This window comes from Teleopsis dalmanni, chromosome 1, assembly GCF_002237135.1.
Source record: "Teleopsis dalmanni isolate 2A chromosome 1, ASM223713v2, whole genome shotgun sequence".
NCBI classification, from domain to species: Eukaryota; Metazoa; Arthropoda; class Insecta; order Diptera; family Diopsidae; genus Teleopsis; species Teleopsis dalmanni.
In genome coordinates this window covers 111,971,751-111,994,927 of record NC_051846.1, presented here as the reverse complement: position 1 = coordinate 111,994,927, position 23,177 = coordinate 111,971,751, and the positions used below count along the sequence as shown (strand labels likewise).

At 34.1% G+C, this 23,177-nt stretch overlaps 2 protein-coding genes and 1 pseudogene across 2 annotated transcripts; 2 read left to right on the top strand and 1 right to left on the bottom strand.

The window, feature by feature from the left end:
- The first annotated feature begins 4,191 nt into the window (after positions 1–4,191).
- LOC119665570 lies at positions 4,192–14,785 on the top strand. Its single transcript, XM_038074797.1, has 4 exons — positions 4,192–4,271; positions 13,866–13,986; positions 14,313–14,501; positions 14,566–14,785. The coding sequence occupies exons 1-4, from the start codon at positions 4,192–4,194 to the stop codon at positions 14,689–14,691; spliced, it is 516 nt and encodes a 171-aa protein (XP_037930725.1). The 3' UTR covers positions 14,692–14,785.
- A 280-nt stretch (positions 14,786–15,065) lies between these two features.
- LOC119665569 lies at positions 15,066–16,009 on the bottom strand (annotated as a pseudogene).
- Positions 16,010–16,095: 86 nt separating this feature from the next.
- LOC119665568 lies at positions 16,096–21,049 on the top strand. Its single transcript, XM_038074795.1, has 2 exons — positions 16,096–16,175; positions 20,518–21,049. The coding sequence occupies exons 1-2, from the start codon at positions 16,096–16,098 to the stop codon at positions 21,047–21,049; spliced, it is 612 nt and encodes a 203-aa protein (XP_037930723.1).
- The last annotated feature ends 2,128 nt before the right edge of the window (positions 21,050–23,177 follow it).

Genomic DNA, 23,177 nt, shown 5'->3' with positions numbered 1-23,177 from the left:
ACATGGCACTATTTTTATCCAATACAGGATTGTCCGAACTGAAAGAATTGATGAAACAATTAATGCAACAAGTTTCAAACATATTAACAGCACTTGTAACATAACAACGATTAGTGGATCGCTAAAATAATCTTAAAATTGTAAAATTAAGTGTTATTATAAAGGGACTTGGAACACATTCTTTCGGGCTCAGAAATTTTGTGGAAGAAAGTTTAATAAATGAATTGTTAGCATCTGAAATGCACTCCACTGAAAAAAACGATATTAAAATCCTCAATTACCATATATTCTGTATCAATCTTTCTATTAAAACTACCCATGATGATATATCTGATATTATAAAACAAGGCTTTAAACAATAGTTATAATTCAGAGCACAGAAGGACATATATGGTGCCGATTGATTCGACGGCGTACTGTCCTCCAAAAAATAATAACACAAAGCATAATTATATGAATTTTTTTTCAAAATCGTTGGTAAACGATATATAATTGGTAGACTTTTACAGCCAAAAACAGTACTGGGGCTCGAGAATTATGAATGTGCTAAGAGTGTTTGGCACATACAGCTATTTTTATGGGAAATTTGAACGAGACATCAGTAATGAAAAAACAAATTGTAGATATAAGTTAGAGTACTTGGGGCCGCCTCTATCTACATAGCAGATATTCCAACTCCACACAGAAATCATGACGTCCTGTCGTGTACACGACTATTCTTAACTTTATTTAAATATTAATAAAATATTAATTTAAAGCAGGATAAAACAAAAATTAGAATTTCAACAACAAAAGTCAAAACACTACGCAAACCACAGTAACTCGAACCAAAAACGCGCCAAGCTGTTATGACTTTTTAATCCGTTCGGCCAATTGTGTGTTCGCTTTGCACTACTCGAAAATTCGAACTCTGAACAAATTAGAGATGCCAGATGTGCAATCAAGTGCAGTAGCTTTTTAAGTTTTTCATACGTTTCACATTGTTTGAATGTTTCGCTACATCATTTCCCTGCCAGTGATTGAGTTACGTACGATGTCACGATAAGTTGAAGTTCGTTGTTTGGTATAAATGCTGCTTTTATGCGATCGATATTTACGCGTACTGGATTCCCTTTTATCAATAGATCGTACGTCTTATCAGTCCGACTTATAATCTTATATGGTCCATCATATGGTGTTTTTAAAGGTGGTCGTACCGCATCATCGCGCGAGGAAACGTGAGTACATTTTTCCAAGCCGCGTTGTACGAAAACTTTATCTTTTGAATGTAGTGATATTGGTATTGGGCAAATGTTATTCATGGCCTGTCTAAAGCGTTGCACAAATACTGAATGCATCTGGTCGTCTTTGATTTCCTCAAAAAAATCACATGACAGCTTTAAGGCGCTACCGTATACGATTACTGAGTATCGTATACATTCTTTATGAGTGTTCCTTAGGCAAAGGATGACATGTGGAAGTACTTCAGTCCAGTGTTGGCCGTTTGTACACTTTAAGGTTGTTTTTAACGTGCGATAGAAGCGTTCAATCATGCTATTGCTTTGTGGATGACAAGGGTTTGATCGCAGTCCTATTCTTCAATGACAATACAATCTACTAAATAAAATAATTTCTGAATTAATTGCTAAATCAATGCCAATCATCTACACAAATTGAAAATACAAAAAAAATTAAGAATAAACAAATTCGTACTGACACGAAGCTATATATCTTGAAATGACAAAGAAATTATTAAAGGAATAAAGCGCATCAACGATTTGAGCAATTATTCTCGCGAATCTGAAATTTCTATAACAAACTCCAACAAAATAAATTCAAACAAAATACTATTTATCTACAATGTCAATAAGAAAATTATTCTTCCATTCGCGGAAAGGAAAAAATGGGCAAAATATTTAATTATTTAACCCTGGACGCATAATGTACGTAAATTTGACGTATACGTTTTCGTTTTTTACAGTTATTTCATTTTTGTGTTCATATATTGCTCTCGCGCTCTTGATATGTTCAATCGGGATCTAACTCTTGCGTAAGGTGTATGTTAAGTGTCGGTAAGTCATGACATAAGTTAGATATTGAGTCGTTGTACGTCATTTTTACGTATGATTATACTTTGTGTAACTTTTATGGCTAATAAAGTATTTTGAAAAACTTTTATTTCTTTCAAATTTCAGTAAAGTTTTAATAGAAATGGAATCAAAGAGATTTAATATTGTTGAAATATTACAAAAAGATGAAGAAAATGATCAGAAAGGTGGAAAATCTAGTTCTAGTCGAACATATTGTGCCATCTGTTCATATAAGAAAAAAAGAATGACAAACATTAGATGTAGTTCTTGTAAAAAGCCGATTTGTAGAGAGCACAATCGTGATACATGCTTTAAGTGTATTTCTGCATAGGATTAATTATTATTATATAACTAAAATTAGCTGATTTGAACCAAAGTTCCTAAAATAATTTTAATTATCTTCGTAACATTTATGACGATCTCAATATGACTTGCTATTTCTATAAGCTAACTTTAAGTTGTTCATTTTATAAGTATATATAAATTTCATTTACTTTTTTGTTTCTATTATTATTTTTTGATTTATTCTAAATAAAAATAAAAAAAAAATATTAAGAAATATTGAAAATTTACCCTTAATACATAATTTTGAAAAATGCAATTCCTTTTTAAGTGAAAATCATTGGCATATTATATTTATTATGTTTATTTAAAAAATGTGTTTGAAAGTATTACTGTTTTGTTTTAATTTGAATAAATAAATACTTCTTTAAAAACTTGTAAAAAACTTGCGCACATTTAAATTAATATAACGGCAAAATATAAACTCTGAAAATTGCACGTCATTTTTACGTATGATTATTCTTAACAGTAGTAGAAATATGATTATACGTCCAGGGTTAACTATGCCACGTTGGTGGCCCCTTTACATGATCTAGTAACTGCATTAGCAAAGTGAAAATATTCATTAGTTCCGTACCAGTCACTTTTAGCTTGAGCATTAGTTTTGATACAACCCGCCTGCCTGTGCACTTAATATTTACATATAGATATTTAGATTTAGATTAGAATTAGATGCATTTAGATAGTAAGATCGAACGTGTTTCGGTTAAGCAAAACGTTAGTAGTTGATCTTTTTTGCTTGTGTTTTGATACAATTATTTTTCTATTTATCAGCACGCAAATAAGCACCTTATAAGGCCTATTAGAACTACATACCTGAAAAATCAACAATTTCGATCCACTTTATTGACCATTGCTTAATTAGATGAATTGCTGCTTTTTGGTATTTGATATATCACTATTATGGGAACCGATCGCGCATCTGTTATTCGCAAATTTTTTTCTTAATTATATTAAAAAAGTTTTTTTTTAATTTCCGGTAACTGAAATTTTACCTTTATCAATTTGAAACATCTGGCGCTTGTTTCAGCCTATAATTTTTAATAATTCAAAAATTTTTTATTTTTATTCTTATTTATGATACTGTGCCAGAAAAGTCTTCTTTTTTTCTGAACTTTGGAGACTAGAGCTGTAACAGGTGACGATACTAAAAAGGAATAAATTGAAACTTTAGTAATTGGAATGATGTGGTTGCTTTTGTAACAAGACATAAAATGAATTAACATTAGATGAACATTTCATTCATCAAATCCTTTAATATCATTGCAACTTATGTTAAGTCACAACATATTTAGGCATTTCATTTATATTACAATTTAGTTCATATCAATTAATATTACAATCGTAATCCAGTAGGTGTTTCCGAAAGATGCAAAATATGTAAATAAATGTGTAATACTATACAGGCCCATATTGATGCGAACAAAGCGTCAGAATTTGCACTTCATTATCTAAAGTTTTTAAAGCAATTAAAGGAACATAAGATATAAGATACAAAATAATGCAATAATAATTGAAGTAATAAGATCAGATATTCAAAAAACAACGCTCCTGGTCATGATAAAATTAACGGCAAAATAATTAAAGAAATTCGTCAAATTGCAGAAACCCTTATTTAGAACATATTTAATGACATGCGTAGCCTTGTCTATTTTCCAGGGTCATGAAAACTTTTTGTAGCTATTATGATTCCTAAACCACGTGAAGATACATAAGTAGTCATCTCACACAGGTCCATAAAAAAGGTCCAAAAGTCTTCAAGAAACTATTACCTAAAAAAATGAATCGGTCCTCGACCTTAACCAAGTTGTACCCCAACATCAATTTAGATTTAGAGAAAAGTATAGCACCACAGAACAAGTACATAGAACTGTCACACACGTGAGGAAATCATTAAAAAGCAAACAATATTGCACTGCAGTTTTCTAGATGTCGCAAATATTAAAAAACATGGCGCTGTAGAGTCATTCTCCAATTCTGAATAACTGAAGTAGTTGTATACGAAAAATAGATTACTTCATTTTGAGACACAACTTTGTTCGGCATTTTAAATTACGAAATCCATTTTATAACGGAAGAAAAAAGTCATGTCGCAAATAACAGAGAAAATTGACTTTTAAACAAATGGGTGAACGAAAAAATCGGCTAATAATTAAAGAAGTAGCTGTTTACCTAAACAGATATGCGGTAACCAAAGCAACGTTCAATATATAGTTGGAGTATCATCAGTCAGCGGATATACATATTACTAACACTACACCAAGTTAGTAAGTATAAGTGCCTCACGCTAGTCAACTTCCACAACTAAGTCAATACTAGATAAGCCATTATTGTTATGTATGTCAGGTTCCGTATGGCAACACTATTCTCAAGAAAGTCAGTATCAAGTTTGTCACAACATATAAAAGATTATCAACCAGCTATGAGAAAAAGCAATTTATCTGAATGTTATGGTCTGCCAAAACCTTGGCTCTCATTTATAATAGCCTATACAGTAGTTATCAATATATGTACTTATAGTAATTCAGAAAACTTAACATGATAAAACAAACCTCTACTGATTCATCTGAATAATATAAATAAGCTCGTTTAAATATTTCAGTTTCACTATGGTCGACCAGAGATTTTTATTGAAAGCCAGATAAATAAGATAGAAAAATTTGCGTCAATTAACGAATCGAAGATAGAAGAAATGCTAAATTAACCAACGTTATTAGGTAAAAAAAACTAACGCTCAATTGATAAATGCCCACCTAGTAATCATTCGATTACCTCGGACACCTCTGGTATGAAGAGGAGTGCATTCATATTTCGAGCGAATCATGGCAGGTGTTAAAGCTGCGTCTTGATCTTCTGTTGGTGCCCCGGTGAAAGCAAATAACACTCAGCTTATTTCCTTTTCCGTCAGCAAACAGCACCAAATTTAAACTTTCGGGTGCACATCCCCACATCAACCTCTTAATAAGGGCATACAGAACGCGTAGGTGAGGTTACCGAATCCTAACCAGACTTAACATCGGTGAGCTTTCAACTTTTACGGAGAAGGACAAAGTAGCATTTAATTGGGCCTAAGAAAATTGTCTGAGCAAAGCTAAACAAAATTTGGTAGATGAACTCTTCTCTCAGATCTTAAGATCGAACTGGTTCAATTTGGACAAGAAACGTATCAGTTAGCTGATTCAACTAAGGCGTAACGAGCTTAGCACTATAGTCTCAATGTTGGTGGGTTACTGCGTCCTGGGAAAACACACTGTAAGTATAGGTCCACCTAATAATGATTTTCATCGTGATTGTGGCTCTACTGATGAGAAGCAAACAGTAATCAACCTCATATATCTGTGTCCATCATTGACTGGAATAAGATTTAAAATTTTTGGGCCGCCTTTTCTTATTAACTTGATGATTTTCTTTTACTTGAATGGGGAAGTCTTGCCATTTGGCAGGGAGTCGTGTTATCACAACAGGCTATTATTTCAGTTCTCATGGGCTTTGGGCACAAGGTCACTACTTCAACCTAACCTACAATTTAATGAAGGGTACATAATTTAATACCTGATTACTTCACAGTAGAGAATTTTGGACACCAGCATTGAAATTAAGCTTGCAGAAATGCAAGTATTTGAAAATATAATTTTAATTCATGGGATTCGAGATCACCGTCTGCTAAGAAACTCGTTTAAAATTTCATACATTGTACATTTCACACATTGTTTTTTTTCTAAAATGTTGTAATCATGCTTTTAGACACATTAGTACATTAAATATACAAATTTTTCGTACACTATACGAATTATACTTCCTGATTTGTTTTATATTGACAAATTAAGTTCGCTTTTCTTTAAAGGTAATGGTTTTGGTTTTACTTTTGTTCCATATTCGAAGCTTTTTGTCAATTTCTGATTTATCTGCCAAAAAAATTCTTCAACCGATTTTACAATTTTAGTTTTAGTCATCTTATTAGGTTTGGTATTTGAATTGCAATTGCGATGTTAGCTTACTTAATATTTTTCTGGGAAATCGGTTTCTTATGTACACTGCCGTATTTAGTGCCGCTGACTGTAAACTTTGAGGGAGACTGCGTTCGGTTTGTTCAGTAATGCCGTTAACGGCTTAAATGCATTTGCATAAATTAAAACATGGAATAGGGAACAAAAACAGAAAAAATAAAGTATTTCTCAACAGTATAGCGAAAAAATTAAAAATAGGCCTTTTCGATCTCTCGCAAGTATGGCAAAAAATGAGTGCTGGCCTATATTGGCTACGCGAACCATTGGCATCATTGTTGCAGTCTTGCATATGTGCGCATAATGCAAGCAAATTACATTTCGTATAAAAATAAATAATTAATGGTAAATTGTTAAAATGATAAAATGGAATGGTAAAAATCTTGGAAAATTCAAAATAAAGCACTGAAATTTTTTTTTTTTAATTTTCAAATTTATGAAATTTTTGAATTTTGTTTGAATTTTTATTTACATATAATGTTTGACATATGATTGCAATATTCGTTGCAATTGCTAATGAAGGTTCACAATAGTTTGCTTATTGCGTTGGTAACACTTTTTTTTCTGGCTTTTTTTTATACCTATACTTTAGCGTAGGCCAGCATCTTGCTGTTTTTTGCCATACTTGCAAGCCACCGAAAAGGCCTAATATCAATTTTGGGTTACTTCATAAAATTTTATTTAATAGTAAGTTATATGTATATCAGTACATACGTGCTGATATAGTACTAAATCAAAAAAAAAGTACTAAAATATTTACTACAACAACATAAATTTAGACGGATAAATTTATATTATTATTAGGTTTAGATTGATTTTAATCTTAAATTACAGCTTAAGTTTAACAAAATTTTAACATAATTTAATAATTTCATTTCATAAAGAGGTTTTTTTCGAACAGTAGTGAACTACAACAACAAAAATTCATTTTATATTATTTTAATGAAATGAATTTTTGGCTGACCATACAGCTGTTTCGAGTATTACCAAATACCCATCATCAGTGGTCTTGGAAATAATTTTTGCATTTAATTATTCGTAAATAATTATTTTTCAGTCTGCAAGTACCAGGAATCGAACTCGGGTCCTGCCAAATGTGAAGCTCAGAATCAGCGCTCCTTAACCAACTGACCCAAAACCGTACTTTGGGTCATAAACCAGCCGTAGAATAATTGAATTAATTAAATAATTATGTTTTTATTTTTAATTGTTAAATTTCAATACTATTTTGTGTGAAGAGGCATTATTTGTTGCATGATTTGTTCTTTTTTATGTATAGAATCTAATCTAGGAACGTAATGCAGAGAAGTCATGCTAATGTTACTCCACTAGTCGCACAGGCGAGACCAATATTTTGTGAATATAAGTTGTAATTTAACGTAATTTAATTTAATTTCTAAATTTCCTATCGAAAAATATTATTTTTTATAATTTATTTTTTATTAATTATTTCAATTAAATATTTTTCAAACAACTTCCAACACTTTAGGATCACTTACTGAAATCGCATTTGAAAATGTTTCGTCTACACACAAAAGTAGGGGAAAATATACAAAAAACTAATATTTTAAGTTAAAACACAAATAACGTTAAGAGATTCAAAATTTTTAGTTTACATTACTCGTATAAATACTTAACAAAACTAATTATTTTAAATAACATATGTTAATTGATGCAATTTTTCACATACGTTACGAACTGAAAGAACGCAAATATCAATTCCTTCACAAATTTCCAGAATTTCTTCCAGACTTTACTTTTACTTTTTAAGCTGTTCCATGAAAATCCGTGTAAAGAGCGAACTTTGGCGGTTTATTTGTGTTACGGTCTCAGTTTGTACTTTACTTGTGTTTTACTTGAGTTTTACTATAAGTAGCTCGTGGACAGACCTAATATTTTCTATTTCAAACAAAATTGTGAAATCCAAGTAATTTTTTTTGCACCCTTTAGTGTAAGCGTAAAATCAGGAACGCACATTTGGGTGCAAACGTAATATTAGAAAAGCGAAAAGAGTTTTGTGTCGCACAGTGCGGTGTGCGAAGAGAATTTTGTCCCACGTGTGATTGTGCACATTTTGATAAGTCAATCGCACAACACAACTGTGTGTGCGCATTCATCGCGTGGTGTGATGTGAAATTTTAAGCAGCACCTAAAATAGGTGTGCGCACATTCTTTTGCTTAACACCACAAATGCAGAGTGCAGTTTTGTGCACCACATCCCGAAGTCTGGTTAAAATTCATTTAGCAGCGCGACACAGATATTTCGTGATGAAATATGTCCTTTTTTATGTTGAAAATCTTTAAGGAAGCTTTAGCTTATCTAAAAGTAGGTAATATACTTGAAAGGAATATATATATACAATCGGATAGTCAAGCTGCTTTAAAGTCCTTGAGTTCAGTCCAATTCACATCTAGGACGGTGTTTGACAGTTCAATATTTCTCTAATCTGGGTTCCCGGTCATAGGTATATTTACGGCAATTGTAAAGCAGACGAGCTAGCCAGACGTGGTGCTTCAGGGAACCACTCGGAACACCGAAACAATTTGGGCATATCGTTGACATCATGCAAATTGATTTTGAGTTCTTCCGGTGTCGAACTTTTTAACAAAAGATGGGAAGACTCTGCGATATGCAGGCATCTGAATGCAATGTGGCCACAGACCAACAATAGAAAATCGAAATCTCTCTTAGAGATGTCCTGTAGAGATATCAGTCTTGTAGTAGGTTTACTAACAGGTCATGGAATTCTAGGTAATCATGCTTGGGGACTGAATCTACCGTTCAACCATTTATGCCGCAGTTGTGGTGAGAATGACGAAAGTGCCTCTCATCTGCTTTCTTCCTGCCCGGCACATGCGCGGCGTCGCCTTAAATTTTTGGGGGCTTTCTTTTTTGAGGATCTTGAGGAACTTCGAGACCTCCCTCTATATAGCATTATAAGCTTTATTGAAGGTTCTGGATGGGCCTATAGGCCTAAGGGGATCCCCCTAGGATCGCCGGTATAACCTAACCTAATCTATGTTGAAAATCATTAGTATTCACCCTTTTCGTTGCTTGTGTCGCTGCTACCAATGCCACTTTTATTGTTGTAGTTGATTTCAACATTAACTTGCAATAATAACAGTCTACAAATACCAACTAATTCATCTCGCGTTAAAAATTTTTCAATGTCAACAAGCTTTTCAAAATTCTCGAAGTTGTCGGTTGCCCCTGTCGCATGCATATTCAAATACAAACTTATGCAGTGTTCTTATTGTTTCAGCTCTGCCTGTTTTTAAATTCTTATACATTTAGAAGCATAACTAAAATCGTTTAAGCGAGCTATTTTGGGAATTTCGCAATTTGATGCAATTCACTACTTTATTCCTGAATTCAAAGAGCTGAACCCTCAATATATGGTAATATTATTGTGATAATATTGTTGTATTAATATTATGGTGATAATGGTGTTGTATATATGAAAGTATAATATTAATTTATTACATTCAAAGTATTGTAACATAAAATTTATGTTCATAAATTTTACAACACAAAAATATAATAAAACAGTAACAAAATTTATAAAACAAGTATTAAAACCTACCACCAAATTAAATACAAAATAAAAACACCAGAACAATAATAAAAACTTGTAAACAACACACCGTTGTAGTTACAAGAACAAAACTACTGTATGCTTCGCACCTCGCGGATATAAAAGGCGAAGCAAAAGCGCAAGAAAGACATACAGCGAGGTATCGAGCTAAAGAACAAGTCGTTCCAGAACATACGTGCTGAAACATCAAGAACCGAAATTTACATCTCGATTCCTATTTTTTTATATATAATAGAAATACACATTTCTATTACAATAATTATTAATAACGAAATTAACATTTCGTTAGTAGTAATAGAAATATACATTTCTATTACTTATTTGTTCATAACGAAATCAAATTTTCGTTAATAAATTAATCGGTAAGGTGATAATTACACATGAATATTATCACCCATACCAAATCCACGGCAAAAGAAACTAACATTTCACTAGTAGTCCCGTAGAATAGAAATATACATTTCTATTATTTAGTTGTTTATAACACAACGTTTCGCTAGTATAGAAATATACATTTCTATTATTTACTTGCTGATAAAATAACATTTCGCAGTAGCCCGAAGGATAGAAATATACATTTCTATTAATTACTGGTTTATAAGATAGCATTTCGCTGGTGGTCCGTAGAATAGAAATATACATTTCTATAACTCATTAATAACGAAATCAACATTTCGTTAATAGCAACAGAAATAGAGGAACCTAGATCCGAATAATAAAACCTTTATTTACGTCATACGTCCTACCATAGCAAACTTTCCACTGCTCCTATCAAATAAATTTATTGTAGGACTGGACCTGGAATCCGCCGAGCAAAACCCCGGCCAGAAAGATTCGTTACAGTATTAAATTATATTAAATAGTTATTTAAACAAACACGTCTTTTATTTTGCTTATTTTGCACACAACTGCTCTATTTAGGATTGATCAAAAGGACGCAAGGCTGCATTTTGGATGTCTTATCTCACATATATGTATAATGATTTTTACAATATCCTAAATAAAAGCTTAATTTAATATATCTAAAAAATAAATATATAACACAAAAACAATTTGAAATATATATGACGTGATATTTGACTAGCCACGGGATATTGATCGGTGCCTTTTCCATAGTAATGAAGAAGTAATATTTTATAATAAAAAGAGGACCGAAGTGACAAACCTTTTCCCTATTTGAAGACCTTCCTTTTAGTTCTCATAAAGAGAAATATTAAAATATGGATCTGCTAGTCTACTACCTGATTATTATTATTATTTTTTATTTTTTTTCTTTCTTTTTATTAATGCAACTAGTAAATATACTTAAGACTAACAAGCATTTTTAGTTTAATAAATTATAAATATTTACGCTAAGGGTTTATTACTTAGTGAGGTCAGAGGGTTTTATCCGTTTTAATCTCGGTACTGAGTCAGTTGCGTTGACTAATTGTAAAACTTCTGCATTTTTATGTTGTGTAATTTTCGTTGCGTGAGCAACAGTATACGTTTTTATGACGTTTTCAACGGGTTTGATTGCTAGGTCACGATGTAGGTCTCCACTACGAATGTGCCAGGGCGCATTTACAAAATTTCTAAGGACTTTGTTTTGGAAACGCTGTATTATCATAACATTGCTCTTACTGGTGCATCCCCAATAACTGTGTACCGTAAGTCCATACAGGCTTTGAAATTTGATTGTAAATCAGAAGTTTATTTTGTGTCGATAACACTGAACGCCTACCGATTAACCATTTTATCTGCTTATACTTTAGTTCAAGTTCTTTTTTTTCTTTTTCACATGCTCTTTCTAACGTAGTTTAGCGTCTAAAGTTATACCTAAGTATTTCGCTGTATTCGCATAGGGTATTTCCAGTCCATTTATATTTAATTTGCAGTGAGAGACCCTTTTATTCGTAAAGTCAACATGTACCGATTTTGTATTGTTAAGCATGAGCCGCCATTGTTTAGTCGTTGTTTCGTCCACTGATTAACATTATTAATAGCTAACTGGAGAGTTTTAGTTGATTCCATTTTATTTGAACCAATTGAAATTAGAGCTGTATCATCAGCAAACGTCGCAATTTTACAATTTTCTGTAATTGGGATATTATTAGTAAACAAAAGAAAGAGCATAGGACCAAGGACGCTTTCCTGTGGGACACCCGCTTTAATTTCTTTAAGGTTTGAATAACAGCCTTCTTATTTAACTCGAAAATATCTATTTGTTATATAAGATTCTATAAGATCGCAATATTGTTCTGGCAATTGCTTCCGTAATTTTCTAATACGACCTTGATGCCACACCTTGTCAAATGCCTGCGAGATATCAAGAAACACTGCCGAACACACTTCCTTCTTTTCCATACAGTTTTCTATTGTACTACTAATTTGATGGACTTGATGAACTTGTTAAGTGGCTGGTTCTAAAGCCGAATTGATGATTTCGAATTAGGACTTGTTTTTCTATAAGATTTGATAGTCGCTTTTTAAATTACTTCAGCTACTTTCCAGCAGGAGGGTGCGTATCTCAGTTTGAAGCATGTGTTGATGAGAAATGTCAGAACTTTGATGGTATTTTTTTGGCAAATTCTTTAGAATCTCAGCTGTCAAGAGGTCAAATCCTGCAGCTTTTTTGGGCTTTAGAGACTTAATAATGTATTTTATTTCCAGAGCAGAAGCTGGTGGTATGCGTAATTAGCTGTTTAGTTTCAAATTAGCCGAAATATTCTCTTCAGTATTTTTTATTGTAAAAGTACTTCTAAGATATTACGAAAAGACTTCTGCTTTCTGCTGATTGCTTTTTGCCCAATTATTTTCAAGTTTTAATGGCGAGGAGTATGTCACTGGTCGTCGGAGGTTTTTTGTTGCTTTTCAGAGTGAGGAGTGTGAATTCTTTTCGAGCGATCAATTGCCTAGAAATGTTTTGAATGAGTCGTTTTTCAAATCTCTTATCCTTTGAGTCAACCTTTTACAGGTTTTATTGAGCAGAGACTTATCTCCAAGTGATCTGGTCATTTGCCACTTCCGTCTAAGTTTGCGTTTTTCAGTAACTAATTGCTTGATTTCATTGGAATAGTTGCAGCCAGTAGTAACCTGCTTTATGACGAGAGTACTATTCTAACAAGCTTTATGTATATTTTCCGTCAATTTGTCTATATAGTTGGTGTTCTAGTTGGCTTTCTAGTTGGTGTTCATCTTCAATGGCGATAACATGATTTATCATTAATTGATTCGCAAGTGCTTTAAAAAGCTTCAAATCTGTGAATTTATTAGCCAGAAAATACGGATTTTTCTGTTTTTACTTAATTTCAATAAAGCTTTTAGAAACTTTTCTTAAAATAAAAAAGGCAATAAGATCAGTGGCTCGTTTATGTAACTTTCTCACTTCGTTTTCTCGAACGATTTTCTCACTTTTGACAATTACTCACTAGAAGTGTTTATGTAACTGTGGTGAATTGTTTTCTCACTTTTTCGTTCGAGTTTTTGTCACCTGTCAAATTGCTTGCGAGAAGTTTTGAATTTTGAATTTAAAGTTATACAAAGTGATAGTGACGACATTTGTGATTTCTTTAAATAAAATATTTATTAATATAATCATAATGTAAGTAATGTAAGTATTTATATATTTACACACATATATATATAATATTAAATATATTATTATTTCCAAGACCACTGATGAAGGGTATTTGGCAATACTCGAAACAGCTGTATGGTCAGCCAAGAATTCAATTAATTAAAATAATTTAAAAAAACAAAAAAAAAAAAGCAAAAAAAATTAATTTTTGTTGTTGTTTCACTTCTGTTCGAAAACCTCTTTATATATTATTATTATTAATATTGATAAGTAAATTTCATTTGTGATTTTTTAGACGTAAAAAGTCGTCTGTAAAAAGAGACTGTCGTAAAAAGACTGAAATATTTTGGAAAAATTGTGCTGAGAAACTAAATGCTTCTGGAGGATCCAATAAAACTCCAGAGCAATGGAAAAAAGTAAGTTAAAGTGAATAAATTAAAATTTTTGGTACAAGTGCTATTTGTTATTTTAATTTTATTTAATTTTACATACATCTTAAACGAAATAAATAAAATACGTATAGCAATACATAATACAAATATTTTGCAAATTTGACCGTTACCGCACCAATTTCGTTGTGGTTACGCTTACCATACGTATGCGGAAAAATTCTACTTATATTTTATGTACTTTGCAGATTTTATTTTATTATTTTAATTTATTAAATACAATTTATTTACCCTTATTTAACACTGTGAAATTCAAAATTATGAAATTACTTATTATTACTTATTACTTATAGTGCTGGGCGGACTGGAAGCTATCGGTAAAAAAGCAAGCAACTGCAATGAAGCGCTTTTGTGAACAAACTGGCAATCCACCGGATAGTAAAGGGCTGAAAGCTCTTGAAGGAGCGGATAAAGAAGTGTTAAAGTTGATTTCGGAGCATGCAGTGGATGGGGATCAAAATACTCCCGAAGCAGGCATTCCGGTAAATAAAAGACATGTTTTTTGTTTTACATATTAATAACAACAATTTCTGTTTTCTTTTACAGTATCAGCAATCAGCAGATTCCTATGAGATAGAGTTTTTGGAGAGTGAAGAAATTATAGATAAAAACTTTACTTCTCCAACGCCCACACTGCAATCAATAACCGCGTTCTTTACCATCAGCAGCTAAAAAGAAAAGGAATGAGACTTGCTTGTCCGAACTCAAGCAAGTAAAGAGCTTCATTGCTGAACAAAACAATAGGCAGCACCAAACATTACAAGAGATGCTCACAGTTCTTAAAAGCATCGACAATAAGTTGGATGTATAAATTTCCAACACTAAAAAAGAATAACCAAAACAAAAAAAAAATATACATATATTTACTTAAATATATATAATATTTTAAAAGTATATAATGTACTATTTATTTATTATCTTAATTTTATTAATAACAAAAATAATAATAATAAAAATAGTCTTAAAACAAATTTAAATAAAGTTTTTCAATTAAAATATGATATTATTATTAAAATTAAAATGATATTAACTAATTAAAGAAAAAATTAATGAAAATAATTCCTTGTAATAGATTCCCGTACTCTTCGGCCTTCATTTAAAATAGAAGCACTGCTGTACAAATCTGAAGAATCGGTTTCTGTTTGTTGGTGATCTTGTACCTCCGGCATGGGTAAGTTATGGTTTTTTCTATAATTGTGCAGAACACAACAGACATTTACTATAGATCCCGCATAAGCAGGACTAACCATCAGACCACGTTCAAATGACAAGCATGCAAAAACCGTTTTAAGAACTCCATTCAACCGTTCAATGCAATTTCGAGCTTTAATATGCTTTGCATTGAACTTTCGCTAGCTTGCATTTTCAGAATTTCTAAAAGGAGTCATTAACCATGGTTGAAGAGGATATCCGGAATCACTCAGTAACCAAATTGAGTCATTATTTTGCCTGTGATTGACTTCTAGGAACTTTTTGATTGCGCTGTTCTCCCATATGAAGGCATCATGCGTACTTCCACCATAACGAGCATAGCTTCCCAAGATTTTTAAATCAAAATCGCAAATGAGCTGCACATTTTTTGAAAAATAACCTATTCTATTTCTATAGCAATGCTCCACTTCTATATGCGGTTTTTTTATTTTAATGTGCGTGCAATCAACAGCACCTATTACCCCTGGAAAGCCTGTCGCATTGAAAAATCTGTGTGACACCATCAATTACTAAAATGCATCAATAAAACAAATTTGTTACCTTTGTTTAACAGTATTCTGTTCATCTGCATAAGTGAGAAATCTTATGTACTTCTGTATCAATTTATCCTGAATAATAAAAGTCATTTTTTTATTACCAAGCATAATGTTGACTTGCTCATTGGGCACACAAAGTCTTGTCCTATGTCGCGCAAAAACGACCCTATTGCATAAAAATGCAGCGCAGCAGTTAGCCTTATATGCTTCGGTATATAGGTCTTTCTAACCCCAATCCTCATAAATGGACATATTTCTTCTAAAAGGCGTAGAGTTATTTCCTTATTAAAGCGAAATAGCTCGACAAAACGCGCTTCTGGCAAATGAAATGGGTCAGTTGAATCACGTAAATGCCTTCGATGAATGCGAAGCATATTTCTGCGGTCATGTACCACTACAGTTAAAACAGTAAGATATTCCATTTTTAATTCTGAAAAAGAGGCAATATTTATTTATTCATGATTTTCAAATAATTTTGAATATCTTACCGCAAACACTAAGCAACCTTTTAAAATTGTTTCATTTTTGTTCCATTTTTCCATTTTCATCAGTTTCTCTTATCACACCATAACGTTCTCGTGTGGTGAATTTTTCATGTTAAGTGACAAAAGTGACAAAAAGCAAGTAAGAACTTTTCGAAAGAAATCGTTCGAGTTAAACTCGATTTGATTTTTCAGAAGCATCCCCGTCTTCGAAACTCATGTTTTAGGTCATGAATTCCTCGGCTCTACCGGTTCTACCTCGGCGCGTCGTAATAGTACTGCCCCATTCTACTGCCCAAGCATTGAAATCTGCTGCAACAATGATGGGAGTTTCGTTTCTGACTGTTCCTGATAACCTATCAAGAAATTTTTCAAATCTCTCTTGAAAGATATTTGGGGGATATATAGATACCTCGGATGCCAACAAGTAATACCTTCCTTTTGTATCAAGACGCCTGGTTTAAACATTATGTCCTGTCCTAGCCAAATGGCTGCCTTTGCAGAAGAATCTTGTACCTATGTAGTGGTTTCTTTTGATTTGTAAATTTCCCTAATTACAAGTACATCCGACTTTAATTCCAAAGCTGTTTGGGATAAGAGGTCTTGTGCAGCCTTACATTGATTTAGATTTAATTGCAGAAATTTAATCATTTTTTAGACTTAAGCTCCTGTATAGCCTTCCTGTAGGATTCACATTTGGAATTTCTTGAGTAGTGTAGATGATCACCCTTGCAGTTTTCCGGACATAGGTTGCATTTTAGTTCAGCCAAGCTCATTTTTTGCCCTATGCCCATCTTCTGCACATCTCATACATGTGCTTGATCGATTATTATCGCTTTTGCACTGTCTAGCAGAATGTTCAAATTGGAGGCATTTAACGCGATTTTACTAAGTTTGACAGACTGTGTTGTCCAGCGCGCGTTATGCTGTTCAGCGCATTCCGCTGATCATGTTCTGGGTTCTTTGCACTAATGTGATCATCTGTTTGTAGGAACACTTCTGTAAGACCAAATTGTAAAATATTTTTACTGCCCCGGGACGGGTTGGGTGGGTGCACAAATAACACATTTCTTATTGCTTGGATTGCCCATATCTACACTGATTATATACCCATTGCTGTGATCTATCGAATATTCATGTATGTTCATTTCGTTAAGAGCGTCCTGAGTGGTCCCCACACTAATGTTACTAAAGGCCCCTCCTATATCTAAGAAGGCAGCTAAGGTGGATTGTTTATATCCTTTTTTCCACAACGGTTACTACCTCATGTAGAGCCATTTTCGTGGATTTCCCCTTGAAATAAGCATGCTAAGCGAAGCTAGGTATCGATCTGATATAAGCGTCTATAAGTCTTAAATCTTAAACAAGAAAGAATTCAGACTGATGGGTCTGTAATCCATCAATAGATGTAATCTATTCTAACTGTCTTTGGAATAAATACTACTTTAACTTGACTTCATGCTTTTTGGACATGTTTAAGTGAAAGGCAGCTGCACAAAATCGTGGATAGCAAATATACAGCAACATTTTCCAGAGATTCTATCATGATTGTTCTGCACAAGCAGGACTTTTGAACGGGACGTAGAAGTCGATTTTCCATTTGATCCTTCTTAAGGATACCACTTACTGTATAATTTCACCAGAGTTGGCTGAACGATACGGTAGTACCTTTGGGGTTCGTCGGAAGAGCCATGAAAATGGGTATCTACTAATTGTGAGAAGGATTCAGTTAACTATTAAACTGTACTTCTATCTGCTTTATTAATGACTGAGGGGCCAGAATGCCCACTCACTAACAGTTTGACTAATCTGGCCGATTCTTTAATACACTCAATTTTCTAGCAATAAGAATTCCATGGTATTTTCTTGGGTTGCCAAAGCGTTTTCTTGCAAACCGATAAAGCATCCTTATATGGGGAGCACACCTTGGTACGATAGCTTTCGTTGAAAACTTTTCATGCATTGTTGCGTAGCATAAAGAGCTTCTCGTTCCACAATGGTGGCCTACATTTCTTCGCATAAGAGCGGGGGTACGATGCTTCAAAGGAGGATGGAATATTATGGGTGTATGATTTTACCCTACTTTTTAATTCCCTAATCGAAATAATTGGAATCGCGTTATTATCGATCTTGCTATTAGACAATGTACTGAAAGTATCCCAATTTGCTTACCTGGGATTAAGTTGAGATTTTTAAGCTAATATGGGAATATTCATCACAAACATGATGTATCTATGATCAATGAAGGCGTTTTTCACTGAGATACTCTAGTCATTGATCACTAAAGAACGGAAAGTCAAGCAGAGCGTAATATCTAAAACCATTTCCCAACCTACATGATCATCCGTACTATGAAAAACTAAGCTTTTTAAGCTTTTTACAAATTACAACTATATCTTAATATAATATCAAATGATTTTCAAACTTTCACACAAGGAGTGTCGGGCGTTGACATCACAGCCAATAATCAAAGCTAGCTGTTCGTCAGTGCGAAATTGTGAACCAGTTCTACCTTCTTATCATCATGTGGTATGTAGATAGATACTATTAGACCTATAGGCTTACCTAGTCTTTAAGCATAGAAAAGATTTTAGCTTCTCTCTGAGTAAGATAACCAGATTATCTGTAGCATATTTGGAGTGTTTAAGATTTATCTGAATGATCTTGGCCATTAGCGCATCAACAGAATTTGTTATCAGTGATGAGATCATCTTTCAACTTCCTAGTACCGTTTACCTCATCCAAAATGATGTTCGGTGGTGCAGTTTTGAAATTTTTGGACTGGCCAGCAATCTTCATTAATGAGAAAGATGTATGACTCATCGTCATATCTGATTCTCTGATTCTCATAACCAATTCGGATAGTTTAGTTTCATTCAGCGCCACCTTTTATCAACATTTTCCTATTTAAGTTGCATTCGTCGATCAAAGCCACACTGAGATGATCCCTCGTCTCTTCACTAAAGAGACGAGCATCCCCCGTTCCGTTCTTACGCTGCTATGCTGCGATCTTCCTGGCATCTGTTTCACTTGCCGCCATCTTCGAAATTTTTGCCATTGATAACAGATTGGGGCAGACTCTCTTCATAAAGATACTCCTTTACAATAGCGCGGATATTGCCTTCCATTTTATTGCTCTCGATCTCCACAAAAAATAAAAAAAAGGCCATGCTGACCGTTTTTTTAAATATTGGCGAGCGGTTTGCATTTGGTCTACTAAGACTGGTAGACACAGTGCTGTCGGAAGGTTTGAGTGACCAATGGTTTGGATTAGACGCTGGTAACTGGTGCAACCGGTATGAGAATCTGTGATGATTTCGTCATCAGATTTCAATAGTCCGTCCTTCATGAGTTTGATTGCTTTATACTCTCCAATCACAAGTTTCGAGACAATATCGGAAGCATTCATTTTCATAACATGATCGACAATTATTTCCCAAGGCGGCTATGTATTGAAAAAGCTCGGCAAAAATATATTCGGACAGATCACTTGACTGCTAAAAAATGCCCAGTGTGAACGGATAGCGTAACACTCTCGGGCTAAGGGGACCTTCATATCATGTTCAAAACGCATTGATTGATGCATAGCTATTGAGAAGCTACGGACACTCACTCAATTGTTTCTTATTTTAACTGGGCACCGCCCAGCCAACGTACAGGACGAGAGTTCTGTGTGAACCATTTCCCGGCGGTCTCCTCGTTGAGCGTTCAGCAGAAGAATTATTGCACAAGTATTTTTCGCAGTAAACACATGTCAAACATGCCAAGATATTCTGAATATTAACAGGAGAGACAGTAATCCAATTTGAACATTTGGCCCGATGTATAGTAAATCACTGAGAGATTGTCCTGATGACATTTTCGATGATGCGATAGCGGTAGTCTCTAGCTTGTTAACACATTGGTATAGGATAAAACAGTTAAGAACATGATCTTATTGCTGTTTATCTCAGATATGTGTCGCAATCTTTCATATTTGTTAAGAAATGAATATTCTAATGTTTGACGTGAATATCCCTTGAAACTCTGAGATCTATCGCTTAGAATCCATTTATATTAATATCTTTTGAATCTCCTAATGTCAATTTATTGTGATACCAAAGAGAAATCTGGTCACAAATGGCAGATAGTATAAAAAAAAAAGGGGAAAACTTCGACAAAACTGGACCTGGCTAAAGCGCCAAAAGTGAGACCGGAAGCAATTCTCATTAGCAAAACGGCATACAAGTCTTACGCTGAAATATTAAAACTCATTACATCAAAACCAGAGCTGCAAGAAATTGGAAAAAACGTGAACAGAATCCGAAAAACAGGGAAGGGGATATATTAATTCAGCTTACCAAAGAAACTGGAACTTTAACCAAGGACTTCTGCACTGAAATGAGGAACACATTTCAGGATTATGCTAGTGTAAAATCCTTAACACAACACACTCTAATAGAATGTATGGACTTGGACGAGGTAACGTCCAACGAAAAGGTTTGTGCGGCGATTGCTGATCAATTTCCAGCAATGAAAATAAGCAATATTAACGTCAAGTTTTGGCGTTCCGCAAGGGACGACACACGACCAGCGATTATTGAAATCCCTACTAAGAATGGCAGTGTACTGATCATAGCTGCCTTAGTCAGAGTAGACTGGGTGCGCAGTAGGATCAGAAAGCATGTTGCACCCATGTGGTGCTTTAAATGCCTCCAATTTGGACATTCTGCTAGACAGTGCAAAAGCGATAATAATCGATCAAGCACATGTATGAGATGTGAAGAAGATGGGCATAGGGCAAAAAATGAGCTTGGCTGAACTAAAATGCAACCTATGTCCGGAAAACTGCAAGGGTGGTCATCTACACTACTCAAGAAGTTCCAATTGTGAATCCTACAGGAAGGCTATACAGGAGCTTAAGTCTAAAAAATGATTAAATTTCTGCAATTAAATCTAAATCAATGTAAGGCTGCACAAGACCTCTTATCCCAAACAGCTTTGGAATTAAAGTCGGATGTACTTATAATTAGTGAATTTTACAAATCAAAAGAAACCACTACATAGGTACAAGATTCTTCTGCAAAGGCAGCCATTTGGCTAGGACAGGACATAATGTTTAACCAGGCGTCTTGATACAAAAGGAAGGTATATAACTTGTTAGAATCCGAGGTATTTATGTATGCAGCTGCTACATATTCCCAAATATCTTTCAAGAGAGATTTGAAAACTTTCTTGATAGGTTATCCGGAACAGTCAGAAACAAAACTCCCATCATTGTTACAGGAGATTTCAATACTTGGGCAGTAGAATGGGGCAGTATTATTACCACCCGCCGAGGTAGAGCCCTATTAGAGACGTTCTCCTCACTAAACCAAATACAACTGAACAATGGGTATAGCCCAACGTTCGATGTTGGTAGAGGCGTATCCTACATAGATCTCACCTTTGCCAGCCCATCATTACTAAGGTGTTCGCAATGGAAAGTAACGAACTACTACACCCATAGCGCCCACCATGCAATTTGCTTTTCAGTATCGTTGAGAGAGAAGTTTGTTTTAAAAAAATCGCAAAGCAAATAGGCTGGTCAACTAAGTATCTCGACAAAGAGGTAATGGAATTCATGACCGAAAACATGAGTTTCGAAGATGGGGATGCGCCAAACTATTGGTGGACGGAAGAAATAGCTTCACAAAGATCTCAATGTTTTGCCTCCCGTAGGCAATTTCAACACCACAGATCTGGAGTAGATGTGGAAAGGCTTCTACAAAAATACTGAGAGAACAGATCCAAACTTAAAAAGACAATTATTAGGAGTAAGAACTACGCTTTTCAAACTCTGTTTAATGATGTAGACCAAAATGTATAGGGCGATGGTTACGAAATAGTAATGCGTAAATTTAAGATGTTAGGAGGCTCGGTACCTTTTTGCCCTAAAATAATGCCGAATATTGTCAAACATTTGTTCCCAAAAAAGAGAGTATTCAGAATCTTAATATCGATAAACACCGAATTAAATGAGATCCCCCCGGTTACAAATTCTGAAGTCAAAGCCGCTTCTTCAATAGTTAAACCCTATAAATCTCCTGAATTGGGTGGACTCCCAATACTGTTCTGAATAAGGCAATACAAAAACAAGCTACTATATTTAGAGATGTGTTCAACAGCTGCCTGCAGGAAGGAATTTTTCCTTCGTGTTGGAAAAAGCAATTCCTAAAGGTAATAACCCCTCAGAACTACCATCGTCTTAAAGACCTTTATGCTTACTAGATACTGCAGGTAAGGTCCTTGAAAGAATTATATGTTCTAGATTAGAAAAATTCACGGAGGCAAGTGAGGGTCTGTCAAATAACCAATTTGGCTTTAGACCTAAACGCTGTACTGTTGATGCTATACTACATGTGTGCAACATTGTGAAGGAAGCCACTAAGGGCTTAAGGTGGCTAGATGGTACTAAAAAGTTCTGCGCGGTGGTGACTTTAGATGTTAAAAATGCTTTCAACTCTGCTGAGTGGAGCAGTCTCTTAAATGCACTGATGAAGATAAGAGCCCCAGAATATCTTTTGAAAATAATTACATCTTATTTTAAAGATACATTGCTCTTATATGATACAGAATCCGAACCCAAAACATATAAGGTTACGGGAGGGGTTCCCCAGGGATCAGTTCTAGGGCCAATTCTATGGAATATCATGTACGATGGTATCCTTCGAATTGGAAAGCCGGACGGAGTGAACGTTGTTGGGTATGCAGATGATATTGCAATAGTAGTGCTTGCAAAAACTTTAGACAAAGTGGCTAGGAATTGCAACGCCGTGCGGGAGTATTGACTGAACGTATGCCAATAGATCTTGAAGCGCTCTTGACCAGAGACAGTTTTTTCTTGCGTTCTCGTCTATGAATGACTGAAACTGAGCAATCTCTGTCAGATTCTTATCTAGAAATAAAA

Coding starts and splice junctions, on each gene's coding strand:
- LOC119665570 (XM_038074797.1), top strand. CDS start 4,192: ATGAATCGGTCCTCGACCTTAACCAAGTTGTACCCCAACATCAATTTA. Junction 4,272..13,865: donor AGTATAGCACCACAGAACAA/GTACATAGAACT, acceptor GTGATTTTTTAG/ACGTAAAAAGTCGTCTGTAA. Junction 14,502..14,565: donor CTCCCGAAGCAGGCATTCCG/GTAAATAAAAGA, acceptor TTTCTTTTACAG/TATCAGCAATCAGCAGATTC.
- LOC119665568 (XM_038074795.1), top strand. CDS start 16,096: ATGGGTCAGTTGAATCACGTAAATGCCTTCGATGAATGCGAAGCATAT. Junction 16,176..20,517: donor GTACCACTACAGTTAAAACA/GTAAGATATTCC, acceptor CATCAAAACCAG/AGCTGCAAGAAATTGGAAAA.